This window comes from Hypomesus nipponensis, chromosome 6, assembly GCF_054491055.1.
Source record: "Hypomesus nipponensis isolate SF chromosome 6, ASM5449105v1, whole genome shotgun sequence".
Lineage (NCBI taxonomy): Eukaryota > Metazoa > Chordata > Actinopteri > Osmeriformes > Osmeridae > Hypomesus > Hypomesus nipponensis.
In genome coordinates, this window is record NC_140366.1 from 9,105,001 (window position 1) to 9,119,346 (window position 14,346).

Here is a 14,346-nt window from a genome sequence, read left to right on the forward strand (position 1 = left end):
GTCACGTTGTTTGTTTGGTAAATATTGATCAAGGAGAGAGATGGAACCCAGCGACCTGTCATGGAGAAACACAACACAAGGGAGGAGGAGGAGGGGAGAGGAGGAGGAGGAGGAGAGGAGGAGGAGAGGACAGGAGGAGGGGAGAGGAGGAGGAGGAGGAGAGGAGAGGAGGAGGAGGGGAGAGGAGGAGGAGAGGACAGGAGGAGGGGAGAGGAGGAGGAGGAGGAGAGGAGAGGAGGAGGAGGGGAGAGGAGGAGGAGGGGAGGGGAGGGGAGGGGAGGGGAGGGGAGGGGAGGGGAGGGGAGGGGAGGGGAGGGGAGGGGAGGGGAGGGGAGGGGAGGGGAGGGGAGGGGAGGGGAGGGGAGGAGGAGAGGAGAGGAGAGTAGAGGAGAGGAGGAGAGGAGGAGGAGGAGGAGGGGAGGAGGAGGGGAGAGGAGGAGGAGAGGAGGAGGAGAGGAGGAGGAGGGGAGGAGGAGGGGAGAGGAGGAGGAGAGGAGGAGGAGGGGAGGAGAGGAGGAGGACAGGAGGAGGAGAGGACAGGAGGAGGAGGGGAGAGGAGAGGAGGAGGGGAGAGGAGAGGAGGAGGGGAGAGGAGGAGGAGGAGAGGAGAGGAGGAGGGGAGAGGAGGAGGAGGGGAGAGGAGGAGGAGGGGAGAAGAGAAGGAGAGGAGGAGGAGAGGACAGGAGGAGGAGAGGAGAGGAGGAGGAGGGGAGAGGAGAGGAGGAGGGGAGAGAAGGAGGAGGAGGGGAGAGGAGAGGAGGAGGAGGAGGAGGAGAGGAGAGGAGGAGGGGAGAGGAGGAGGAGAGGGGGTCTTCATGGACAAGCGACACAGATGAGGCGTTTAATCACTCTCATTCACTAACTCCCCACCCCTCACTCACCCCCCCTTTCATTCTACCTCCCTGTCTCTCTTTAACCCTCCCTCCCTCCCTCCCTCCCTCCCTCCCTCCCTCCCTCCCTCCCTCCCTCCCTCCCTCCCTCCCTCCCTCCCTCCCTCCCTCCCTCCCTCCCTCCCTCCCTCTCTCTCTCTCTCTCTCTCTCTCTCTCTCTCTCTCTCTCTCTCTCTCTCTCCCTATCCCTCTCTTGTGACAGGTTGCTGTGGGTTAGAGGGATAAGCTCCTCTGCAGAAAAGGGGAATCGGATTTCCTCGTTTCTGATGAGATAATAAAATATGACAGAGGACAATGGCTGCCTCTGGGCAGCAAGCTGGAGGCCGTCCACAACATCGCCCTGTCTTAAGACTGCTCAGACAATGGCTTGCTGAGACCTAAACCAACCAATAAAGACTACCGTGTGTCTGTGTGTGAATAATGTGTGTATTTTAGCGTGTGCGTGTGTTTGTTTTGCAAAAGCCTGAGAAAAGCTCCTCTCTAGGTGACTCAGGGTACGGTGTTTGTTTGGCCAGCGCATTTTCTCCCTGCCTTTTGGGAACTGTCAGGAGATGTATTGCACCTTCTATTTGCTCAGCGCAGGACAAACAAAAAGAGACCCTGGAAGATAAGGGGCTGTGTGTGCTAGCCAGCCTTGAAGGATGAAACCCACGGACACACACATGCTCCCACTGCTGCGGGTTAATGCCTAACCTGCTCCCAGCCTGGGAACACACACACTTCCCAGGCCTCCGTGCGTGTTTGTGTGCGTTCGTAAGTGTGTGTGCATGTGGGAGGAGAGGATCATCCCGTGTTTGACCGACACACAAACAACCGCATACATCTACGGTCAGGCGCGATTGACCGCTGTGTCCGTCTCTGACCGAGGCGTGATGCTCATGCCACGGTCTGGAGCGGCTTGGTGCCGCTTCCATGGCCTCCCCGAGCAGCAGCCCGCTAAGGACACCGTGGTCACGGAGCCTGTGCGTGGGCTAAACTTGAGAAGCCGCGCGATCTCGGTGAGTGAAACCAGATCGCCCCGGCAAAAACTGCCCTCCGACCGTAGCAGGGGTGCCTCGCGTATCGCCTCTGATCAATAATCTACAAAGGGCCTTGATAAGCCCTTGGCCCGCACTGTCACTTTGGGCAAACAGAACCCCTGCCCCCTTCCCTCTACCCCCCTGGTCCCTCCCCTCTCCTCCTCCTCTCCTTCCCCCGTCTCTGACTGCCAGGACAGGGCTCTGTCTGGACCACTTTGTCCACACAATGGCATCCTTGATCCTCACTGCCTTCCTTCCTTACTTCCTTTCGTCCTTCCTTCCATCCCTCTAGGTTTCCATCCTTTCTTCCAGAAAAGGATGTATTTGTAAATGATGTGCACTCATCCAAACACTCGCTTGCCCTGTGAGCATGTGAGTCTGAAGAATGCGAGGAGGACAAGCTAGGGATGAAGGATGCAAGCAAAGGAAGGAAGAAGGACGGAAGCTAGAGAAGAAGGAAGCAAGCTAAGTCTGAAGGAAGCAAGCTAAGTCTGAAGGAAGCAAGCTAAGGAGGAAAGAAGCAAGCTGAGGATGAAGGAAGCAAGCTGAGGATGAAGGAAGCAAGCTGAGGATGAAGGAAGCAAGCTGAGGATGAAGGAAGGGTTAGGGTTAGGAGATTTGGGACAGGGTCTGGGAGGAAGGGGGGGTGCAGCCTCAAAGCTGAGTAAATACCAGTCCCTGTCCCACAACTGATACCACACTGGCCTTGAGGCCCCAGAACCTTGAGGGACTGCTGTGTGTTTTTCCTTCGAAGCGCGCGCGTGCGTGTGTGTTTTTTGTGCGTGAGTGTGTGTGTGAGTGTGAGAGTGTGTGCGCACGTGGGAGATCCGGGGTTGGCGTCACATGTGCTTTTTCTCAAGGTGTGGTGCGACCAGCGTGTCAAGGACGGGGGAGGGTCGAAGATGCTGATGAAGTCCCTGTTTCAACCCCCTCCACACCTCCCTCAACCCCTGTCGCCCCTCCCTCCCTCCGCCCCCCTACCCCCTGCCTATCAGGACCTTGTCTGACATCTCCCCTCCCCTCTCCTCGTTCTCTGGCTCCAGATGGAGGTACACACAGAGAGCTGTCCATCACCCAGAACGTCATCAAAAATACCCTCCCATCTCTCAGGAGCAGGAGGAGAACTAGGAACAGAGAACCGGGCCTGTCGCACCGCAACTGCAGAGCCAGCGCAACAACCGGGACAGACAAAATCACAGAATTGACTCGATCTGAAAACCACACACACACACACAACCACACACACACAACCACACACACACGCGCAACCGCACGTACACACTCAGCCCGACAGTGATCTAAATGGGGGTCAGGGAGTGCTGTAGCGGGGCCTCTGGGGGTCGAAGAGTCAGACCAGCCTCTGAGAGGGAGAGCGGGAGGGGGGCGGAAAGAGGGAGTCTGGAAGATAGGGAGAGGGACATCTGGAGTGGAGGGGGACGAAAGGGAGGGAGCGGGGGGGGGGGGGGACCGTGGGGGGAAGGAGGGTGTGAACGAGCGAGGCACACAAAGGAAGGGGAGAGCAAGGAGTCAGGAGGGAGGGAGGGTGGGAGGGAAGGAGAGATGGACAGAGCAGGGCGAAGAAGGGACAGGGGGAAGACAGAGAAGAATGGAGACGGATGAGAGAGAAGGAGGGAGAGGGGATAATGGCGGAGAAGTGAAAGGTCTGGCATGGAACTAACTCGGAAGCGCATGTGTGCGTCTGTGTGTGTGTGCACGCGCTCGCATGTGTGTAGGGGGAGGGGGGGTTCTTTGACACATCTGCAGCTCTGATGCACACCCTGGTCATTCTGGCATGGATCCCTTTGCCACGCTCCATTAGTGCACACACACACACACACACACACAGGCACACACAAATCACACCCACACACACACCAAAACCGTCCAGGAATAATGACATAATCAGCAGCTGTGGCACAGAGCAAGCTGCCCCTCACAAGGTGAGCAGGGACAGAAGGGTGAGGAGGGGAGGAGGGGAGAGAAGGAGGGGAAAGGGGGAGCAACGTCTTTACTATTGAAAATGATGACTTCTTGCTGGACAAGCGCCTCTGATGGGTGACTGTCTATTCGTGTGCACGTGTGTATGTGTGGTGTGGTGTCTGTGTGCGTGTGCGTGTGTGTGTGTGTGGAGGCCATAGGCCAAAGGAGTTCTCTGCGTTGAGCGGGTCTTCCCTGCAGCCCCAGGCCTCAAACAGGGCTCTGCTCATTTCATCAGCATCCACAATAAAGTGGCTCCCGATGTCCCCCCCCACACACACACACACACACACCATACAGAAGGGACCTGCCTGATATCTCCAACAGAGACCCTAAACAGCTCCAGGCCAAAGGTGAAGAGCAGATGAGCCCTTGTTTTTTCTTACCAAAAAAAATAGCGTGGTCGTGACTGTCAAATATAACCTTTCAGACCATATTCTCTGTCTCTCTTTCTCTCTACCTGTCTCTCTCCTGCCTCTCTTCTGTCTTTTTACTGCCCACGTGTACCTGTAATATCTCTGTAAGCGTCATTATATCCAGTCATGTTCATCTCTCTCCCTCTCTCCCTCTCCCTCTCCCTCTCCCTCTCCCTCTCCCTCTCCCTCTCCCTCTCTCTCTCTCTCTCTCTCTCTCTCTCTCTCTCTCTCTCTCTCTCTCTCTCTCTCTCTCTCCCTATCTCTGTCTCTCTCTCTCTCTCTCTCCCTCTCTCTTGCTCTCTCCCCCCATCTCTCTCTCTCTTCCCCTTCTCTCTCTCTCTGGGACTCTGTCCTCCTTCTCTTTCTTTCTCTCTCTCAATCACTCTTCAAAGGGAACTCTAGAGGCGCTTATTGAAAACACTACACCTGTGTGTGTGTGTGTGTGTGTGTGTACACTCAATGGCCATGACCTTTTCACCCCCAAACATTCTGGGGTCAACCTCAGGTCAGGGGTGTGACCCTGTACAAAACACCCACACTAGACCCTGCCCTTTACGTGAAGACAGAGCCTGAACAAGAGCGAGAGAAAGAATGAGAAAGACAGAGGGAGGAGGAGAGAACGGGCATTACCCTCTCTGAGGAGAGAACAAATAGTCGCCCGCAAGGGAGGAGGAGAGGAGAAGCGAGCGGGAGAGAGAGGGGGAAGGAGAGGTGAAGCTCACACAATGCTATGGGGCACGGCAGTTGGACAGACAGCATCTGCTCTCAGCTCTCCCTGGCTCTATTAATGGATGGGCACCATGGAACACAGCAGAGGAGAGGAGAGAGCGAGGGAAGGAGAGAGCGAGAGAGAGAGAGAGAGAGAGAGAGAGAGAGAGAGAGAGAGAGAGAGAGAGAGAGAGCGAGAGCGAGAGAGAGGAGAGAGAGAGAGAGAGAGAGAGAGAGAGAGAGAGAGAGCGAGAGCGAGAGAGAGAGCGCGAGAGAGAGAGAGAGAGAGAGAGAGAGAGAGAGAGAGAGAGAGAGAGAGAGAGAGAGGAGAGGAGAGAGGGAAGGGGAGACACAGGGGAGAACAGCAGGGGGAAGTTACCAGTTAGAAAAGAGGAAAAGTCAAACTTCAATGGACAGCCAAGTTTTCTTTTGCGTTTGTAATTTGTCTTTGATGCGGAAATAAAGAGTGAACCCCGGTGTTGGGGAAGATAGGCCAGGGCAGCGAGGAGGAGAGAGAGAGAGAAAGCGTGGGAGGGCCGTATCAATTCAAACACAGGAATGACAGACGGATGGACAGACAAAAGAGGAAGAGAGACAAAAGGGGTGAAAGACGTCTTTCCAATAGGAGAGGGAGCAGCTGATAAGGGTGGACACATGATACCCTGAGGATATGTGTGTGTGTGTGTGTGTGGGGTGTGTGTGTGTGTGGGCAAGGGCCTCACTGTGCTTTCACTGATACCTCTCACTAAACAGGAGATCATAGAGACTTCCTCTTTTAAATGCCCCGTTTGCTGTGTGTGTGTGTTGGAGTGTGTGTGTACGCGTGTGTGTGTGTGTGGGAGGAGTTGCTACTGACAGAGGAAACTTGGCCTGCTGTGTCTCTTATGGAAACATGAGACGTTCCCAGAGCCATCATAAAAATGCCGCTTTATCAAACCCCCTCCCTCCCTCCCTCTCTCGCAGTCTCTGCTCCCTCTTTGTCTCTTTCAGTCTCTCTCTCTCTCCCTCTGTCTTCCCCTCCTGTGGTACAGCCACCCTATTTCCCTGTCACACGCAATCTCCTGAAAGATGGCGGACAAAGAAACAACAAGGAGGCAAGAGAAAGTGAGAGAGAGAGAGAGAGAGAGAGAGAGAGAGAGAGAGAGAGAGAGAGAGAGAAAGAGAGAGGAAGACCATTAAAAGGGAGGAGGGTCAAAGGAGCATAGAGTACACTTGTTTTTGGCCATGCCAATGGAAGCCATTGATGAGGGACACAGAGGTACAGAAGAAAGAGGACGAGAAAGAAAGGAAGGAAGAACGGAAGAAAGAAGAAGAGAGAGAGAGAGAGAGAGAGAGAGAGAGAGAAAGAGAGAGAGAGAGAGAGAGAGAGGGAAAGAGAGGCTGAGAAAAGACTGAGAGCGAGGGCCGGAGCAGGTAATTAACGGCAGGCTCTTTAATTACCGCTTGTGTTCGTTGTGCCAGAAGGAATGTGACAATTATGCCATTAAAACTTCCTAATAGGGGGTGGGGGGGGGGGGTTGAGGGAGAAGAGGGAGGGAGGGGGAGGTGGGGGGGGCGGACGGACGGACGGAAGACATGCAAAGAGGGAGGATGAAAGAATGAAAGGAGAGAGGAAACAGAAGGAAGAGAGAGAGAGAGAAAGAGGGAAGGGAAATGAAAGAGACGGGAGACAATCCGTCCTGAAGCGGAGCTGGGAGGGAGACGGGAGCGTATTAGCGGAGCACAGTGACAGAGCAGATTAGCATCAAACAAGAGGCCACAGACGTGTGTGTGTGTGTGTGCGTGCGTAAGTGTGCGTGTGTGCATATGTGTATGTGTGTTCCTGTGTGTGTGTGTGTACTCCAGTTGGAACAGAGGACATATTCATTCCAAAAACACCACGAAGGTGGAAGGAACTTTGATGATGCGGAATCTGGCAAATGAGAAACCGTGCGCGCGTGTATATTTGTAAGTGCGTGTGTGTGCTGACTCTGCGTAGGCTCCTGTTTCAAGTGGTGGTGTAGGCAGGTAGGGGAGGAAGAAGAGGGGGAGGAAGGCTAGCGATCTGCAGGAAAGAGCTTTGGGGCATCTTGACACACATCCAGTATATTTTCATCTCCACATCACTATTCTGACTCACAAGACACACACACACATCCATACACACAGAGACAGGCACACTCGTAAACACACACACACACACACACACGTGCACACACACTCATGCACAGGTATCCGCATGCACACTCAACCCACACGCCGCGCAGAGAAAACACATACAAACACTCACAGACTTCCCTCTGTCCAAGGCGGTTGGTTTGTCAAGGGGGGGGGAGGTGAGGATTTGCATCGCAGGGCAACTTTTCCTTGTGCTCCACTCTAATCAGCTGCTGTATCTCCCAGACACCTGCGTATGCAAAACACCCCACTTGCCCTCCACTCCTCCGCACACAGACGACTTATTCACCCGCACCCCTCGCTCGCTCCCTCCCTCTCTCCGTCCCTCTCTCTCTCTCCCTCTCTCCTCTCTGTCTTCTTGCAAATGTCCATTTATGTATGTAAATCAGGTAAGTTCCCCATAAGCAGCCCCAGCCATTTCCTGGTGTGGTGGAAGAATGGAGGTCTGTTTCAGTTTGCTTGGCGTGGACAGGTTCTCTGGAGGGTTATGACTTCATATGGAAGTGGCTCTGTTCCTCCTAAAGTCATTTGAATCCCCCTAAGAGTGTGTGTGTGTGTGTGTGTGTGTGTGTGTGTGTGTGTGTGTGTGTGTGTGAAAAGGGTGCACTGAGAGTAGAAGAGCCCCAACGGACATATAACGGAAAAAGAGAAGGGGGGAGAGGGATGGAGGGAGGGAGGGAGGGAGAGAGAGAGAGAGAGTGGGCGCTGGGCGATAAGGAGGAGCAGATGAGGGGGAGGAGAGGAAAGGAAGAGACAAAGGAGAGGAAGAGAGGGGAAAGGCACTTAAATGTAAACGCTGCGGAAGCCCCTGACTATCCAGGGGAAGGGCACCCCTCTTTCTACCTCTGTCTCTCTCTCTTTCCATCTCTCTCTCCTGCTCATTTTCTCTGTCTCTCTCTCTTTCCATCTCTCTCTCCTGCTCATTTTCTCTGTCTCTCTTGGCCCATCTCTATTTCTCTCTTCGCCCTCTTCCTCCCTCTCTCCCTCCCTCCGCATACTTTCTCTTTTGTCTTTTTAACACTCACACTCTACCCCCCTATCTATCCATCTCGCTCTCTCCCCCCTCTTCCTCGCCCTCTCCCCCCTTCCTCACTAAAACAGTGGGACGCTTAACCTTGATATCAGTGCGATTTTCCCCCTCAAAGTGACACACACACACACACACGCACACTAACACACTCTGGAGAAGTGCTTTGCCAGCACGACGGGCCGGTCCAAGGGACGGCTGTACCCTTCGAGGTGAACAGGACACTGGGAAATGCAGCAACAACAAAAACACACACACACCCAGACAGACAAACACACACACACACACACAACACTCCAGGCCCTTTCTCAACAGGAGTCTTTTAGAGGACCACTGTCAGCTGACATTGAGGGCGTACTGAGCCTTGACGATGTGCAAACGTTTCATAACTGTTTGACAGGGAACACACACACACCTTACGGCACTTCTCTCTACTGGGCTTCAAGTATAGGTGAGGAGCAGAGGTGGGAACTAGGTGCACTGTAACAAAGGTGGAGTTATCTACTGAGCATTTACACTTACTGGAACACACACACACACAACCGTCTGCCTGCACACACTTATTGCTGTACATAGAAACCAAAAACCCCAGCGTGGAGAGAGGGGGAAGTGTACCGTGTACTTTGCACACGGACACACACACGCACACAAAGATGACATTTATACTTCGAGGGAAGTTCAACAGACAGTAAAATGTGCTCAGTTCTTTTCCCTCCTGGTAAATCACACCGGTTATTAAGGAGGCGTGACAGCTGTAGACTCAATAGGTGTGGAGCCAGACTCCGTTACACAGCAATGCCAGCGACCTTGTTGCGAGGGGTGTCACGCTAAATGCCGTCCGACCTATTCAATCCCATACCAAGCTAACTAACACTAACACCAACTATCCCCCTCTCCCAATGACCTCTATCTGTCCCGCCTACCTCGCTGTCTTTACATGAGAGTGGATGGGCGTCACACTTAACACGGTCCCTTCGTGATCAACAGCGAGGGCTTCAATGTACCACGGCCGGTGTCGCGGTGAAAGCGGTCCTACCTCAAAGTCGTTGGCCTTGTTGTAGTGCATGTTGAGGGCCCGGTAGAGCTCGCAGTCGCGGCTCACGCTCATCTCCTCCACGCCGGTTACGCCGTCGTTGATGGCCTGGCGGGCGAACTTCTCCATCTGGATGTAGTAGAACTCCCGGAAGTTGCTGAACCACTTGATCAGCTGGGAGGTGATGCAGCGATTAAACTGTGAGTGTGTGGGGAGAGAGAGAGAGAGAGAGAGAGAGAGAGAGAGAGAGAGAGAGAGAGAGAGAGAGAGAGAGAGAGAGAGAGTTAATATCGCAATTGCAAAATCATTCCTTCTGGTGGACAAGAACGAAACCGGTGGTTCCAAAAACATTGCGTTGCTCTACCCGACAAGTAAATGTAAAAAACATATGTTGAAAGAAAAGAAAAAACCCACAGCGTGAGTATTTTCTGTCGTAGTAGAAAGGCCATGTGGGATTGTGGCCTTCTGGAACGCAATGAAGACATCACTGTCAGGGAGGGAGGTGGAGGGGAGGGAGGTAGAGGGGGGGGGGGCAGGTTATGAATAGGGAACAGGGAAGCTCACACCAGGGAACCTGTGCATGTAGCACAGACACCGGTCAAGGAGCGAAAGAGCAACAAACGACAAGCATGGGGGGGGGAGGGAGAGCAGGCGGGGGAGCGAGGGAAGCTTGTGGACATTTAAAGTAGGGGAAGACCAAACGAAAGAGCGACGGGGACGTTGAAAGAAAGACAAGAAAAACGGGGAGAGAAAGTCCTCCCCCATGTGAGTCCAGACCTCCCCCTTGTCGACACGGAGCAGAGGGAGGAGAGAGGGGGGAGGGAGGGAGGGAGAGAGGGAGGGAAGGAGGGAAGGAGGGAGGGAGGAGAGAGGGGGGAGGGAGGGAGGAGAGAGGGGGGAGGGAGGGAGGGAGGGAGGGAGGGAGGGAGGGAGGGAGGGAGGGAGGGAGGGAGGGAGGGAGGGAGGGAGGGAGGGAGGGAGGGAGGGAGGGAGGGAGGGAGGGAGGGAGGGAGGGAGGAGAGAGGGAGGAGAGAGGGGGGAGGGAGGGAGGGAGGGAGGGAGGGAGGGAGGGAGGGAGGGAGGGAGGGAGGGAGGGAGGGAGGGAGGGAGGGAGGGAGGGAGGGAGGGAGGGAGGGAGGGAGGGAGGGAGGGAGGGAGGGAGGGAGGGAGGGGACAGCAGAGAGGAGAGGAGAGAGGGGGCGGGCGAGGAAGACCGCAAACACATAATTGACCAGGAAAACGATTAAGTCATCATCTAAAGCGGCCTCTAGCCCACAGGGGGGGCTCAAACATGTACTTAACCCCATTCACCAATTACCCCCCCTTACACACACACACACACACATACACCACTAGTAGGAAGAAAAGAGAAGAAAAGGGATGGTGGGAGAACGAGAGAGGGGGGAGTGATGACTACAGAGAGGGCTATCTGATCTGTCCCGCTCTGCTGGGTTCAATAGAGTGGAGACAGAGAGATGTTAAACCTATTACAGGCCAAGCAGACTGTCTCTATCTCTCTATCTCTCTCTCTCTGTACATCTCTCTTCCTCTCTCTCCCATTTTCTCTCTCTCTCCATCCCACTTTCCATCTTCCGCTCTGCCTCAGTAGTGAAAACACACTGTCTAAACATCTAGGCCCAGAGATAAGGACCTCCAAGGGCGATGAGGGGTGGGAAGGGGGGTGGGGAGGGGGGCGTATGTGGGGGTGGTTAGCCGAGACCATGACACCCCAGCCCAGGCCGTGGCTCGCGCACACACACCAGGAACTACCCCCACCACAACAATCTGACACACACACACACCCACCCTCTTCCACCGCCTGCAAAACACCTCCCCGGTCACACCCCCGCACACACCCTTTCCCCTCCTCCTCCTCCTCCTCCTCCTCCTCCTCCTCCTACTCCTCCTCCTCCTCCTCCTGATCCCCTCCCTCCCTCCCTCCGCTCTGCTCTTTTTGTGCTGAGGGGAGAATGGGGAGACAAAACGCTGCTAAACGCTGAGCTGGGCCACTCGCTGGGGAGGCTGGCCCGTTTTGACATGGAGATTAGGGCTCTGGCTATTGTTCCACAACACACACTCATCTGAGCTCCGGGCTGACACACACACACGCGCACGCACGAACGCACACAAACACACACACACGTCGCCTCAACTAAGCTTTGGGGAAAGGCAGGGACAAGGAAGAGAGAAAGACAACGGAGAGAGATAAAGGGAGGACGAGGGAGATAAAGAGGGGGAGCGATGGTGGAGGTTCACACTGGAGGGGTGGGGGGGCGGTGCATTTCTTTCTGGAATAGTCTTTGGGTGACATAATGGAGAGGACTGAAAGAGTAGTCTGCCTGACATTGTTTGGCATGGCGGTACTGGGATAGGAGTTGGAGGGGGGGAGAGAGAGAGAAGAGGGGGGGGGGTGACAGAGCCATAAAGTGCAGGGTGAGCAGAACAGGGAGGGGCTTGGTAAGGGGGGTCCTGGGGGGGGGGGGCAGGGGGGACAATAGAATGGACAGCATTGGAACGTGAGTAGTCAGCAAGCAAGGGTCATGACATAGGACTGTCAAACAAACAAACTACTGACACTTACAATACACGGCCTGGGGCTATTCTTAAGCGTTCGCACCCCCCCCCCCCCACACACACACACACACACACACACACACACACACTGACAAACGGACATATACAGACGCTTGGGCTAAATTTGTCAGACAAGGACCACAGCACTTCAAAAGGACTAAGAACATCGTCAGAGTCCCTGAAACACACACACACACACTCACATACAGGCAGATACACGAACAAATAAGACCCTGCTCTCAACGTGTGTGTGTGTGTGTGTGCTCTAGGGCTACATACTGAGATTAAAGTCGGTAAAGGAGATGCCATCCCTCACAGCCTGAGACCTTTTGTGTCACTCAAGCCTTGTGAATGACAGATTTGTCACTTGAGACAAGGATCACTTTATCATAACCAGCGCCTGCCTCTACGTCAGGAGCGCGGCCCGGCCTTTCTCCTCTGAGTGGATGCATCTATTCTGCAGTGTAATAGATGGAACACTCAACTATGTTTTCCACTCTCACTCTCACTCTCACTCTCACTCTCACTCTCTGTCTCTCTCTCTCTCTCTCTCTCTCTCTCTCTGTCTCTCACTCTCTCTCTCTCTCTCTCTCTCTCTCTCTCTCTCTCTCTCTCTCTCTCTCTCTCTCTCTCTCTCTCTCTCTCTCTCTCTCTCTCTCTCTCTCTCTCTCTCTCTGTCTCTCTCTGTCTCTGTCTCTCTCTCTGTCTCTCTCTCTGTCTCTCTCTCTCTCTGTCTCTGTACTAAATCACCCCTGCTACTGCTTAGGCCCATTCTTGGTTCATTAGGTTGCTTGTGGGGGTGAACAAAGACCCCCTGATATCAGTAAAGGACAAGAGTTCCATGTGTTCCCCGGGGGAACTATTTGAAAGGAACACATCACTGCGACTCCTTAATAGGAGCTGGCAGGGGTCAACTACGAGAGAGATGAGATGGTGTTGGAGAAAGCGTGTGTATGTGTGTGTGTGTGTGTCTAGCTGAGAGGGGGACGAGATTGAGACAGCGAGAGCATGTTTCTCACACTCACGCTCTAGAGCCTGTGAAAGGTCAACGCTTTGCAGCTACAACGGAGGGAAAACATGAGCAGAGAGACACACACACACGACTGCCACCTCGGCAACACACATCCAAACAAACCAACTCAAATATGATTAGGAGCATAGTGAAAACACAGCGTCCCTGTTCATAGAGCCGTCTGACAGGTTAGCGAGCCCGACAACACTCCGATCGTTATTCACATGGAGGAGCCGTTTGGGGCCACGGGGCTTGGACCGGGTGCACCTCGTGTGTCACCAGAGCCAGAGGAGTCGACGCGCTCCAGCCGCGCTCCCTCGGAAAGGTCCGGAAGACCTCCGAAGCCCAGGCGGTGGCCATAACAACAAGGGGAGGCCTCGGCGAGAGGAACCGTCCGCCTTGTGCTCGCTAAAGCCCCTCCACAGTCATCTGGGCTTTCCAGCACTTCCTGTTTTCGCGGGGGTGAATTGTGGGAGATAATCTCCCGCTGCCTATTGGCTGACTCCGCACAAAAACGAACACAAAAAAAAAAACCCGGGCCCTTTTGTTGGCGAGGCGACTCGAAATCCACGCGGCCCAGCTTTTTCGTCCGCCGGGGTATGCCACAGCATCAGCAAAAAAACAACAAGAAAAGAAAGGGAAAGGAATGACACAGATACAAAGAAAGCGAGAGAGAGAGAGAGAGAGAGAGAGAGAGAGAGAGAGAGAGAGAGAGACAGAGAGAGAGAGAGAGAGAGAGAGAGAGAGAGAGAGAGAGAGAGAGAGAGAGAGAGAGAGAAAACCCTCCTGACCTCAGCCACTCGACGGCACATGACTTGAGCAAATATGGGGCCTGATGTCAAATGCCCGCCACGACCACAAAGCAAGGAAGTGATTCAATGTGTCAAATCTTCTGGAAAGACACAAGGAACAAATAGTTCTTCTTCACACAGAACAGCTGTTTTAGCAGAGATATGACGGAATATGACACTTTAAGCTGCCTTTATCAATAACAATTATTGTTCTTGTCCTTTCAGTAACCCCGGCATGGACTGTGTCACAGCACTCCAGGCTTCACAAGTCAGAAGTCATAGAGTCCTTTCTGTTTTTCTATTCTGTTGTGATAGTGTTGTCATAACAACATGTTAACCCACTTCACTTCCCACAGTCGATCAATATCTGCTCGTCAAGACCTTATTAGTGAGACCTCATTGGCTTAGCAACACTTTTGTTCAAGACAAAACAGTCAAGTGGTCGGTCAGTCGGCTAGCCATGCTTAATTAGTTCATCACTCTCATTCCCACACACGTAAAAGTAGCTTAACTCTAGCCTCCATTGTCCCTCAATGCCGGCCAAAACGAAGCTACCATTAACTTAATCCTCTTAAGTATTTGACCTTGTTCTTAAAGATAATGACAACACTTAGTTTGGGGACACCTCCTTGAAAACAGAAAGTCAGAACTGCTAGCAACAGATTAGCAAAACTACTCCCCCGTACCACTGCTCGCCTAAATCCTAACTTCCAATTGGAAGTGACAAGGTGGCGTCGCATCC

General features: G+C 53.7%; 1 protein-coding gene across 1 annotated transcript in view; it reads right to left on the reverse strand.

Annotated features, from left to right (window-relative positions):
• The window catches only part of LOC146286922 (prospero homeobox protein 1-like), a 34,056-nt gene that overhangs the window by 8,241 nt on the left and 11,469 nt on the right, over positions 1 to 14,346 (reverse strand). The window contains exon 4 of the mRNA XM_084700363.1: positions 9,231 to 9,425. Within this exon, the coding sequence (XP_084556489.1) occupies positions 9,231 to 9,425 (195 nt within the window). The remainder of the gene's footprint in view (positions 1 to 9,230; positions 9,426 to 14,346) is intronic.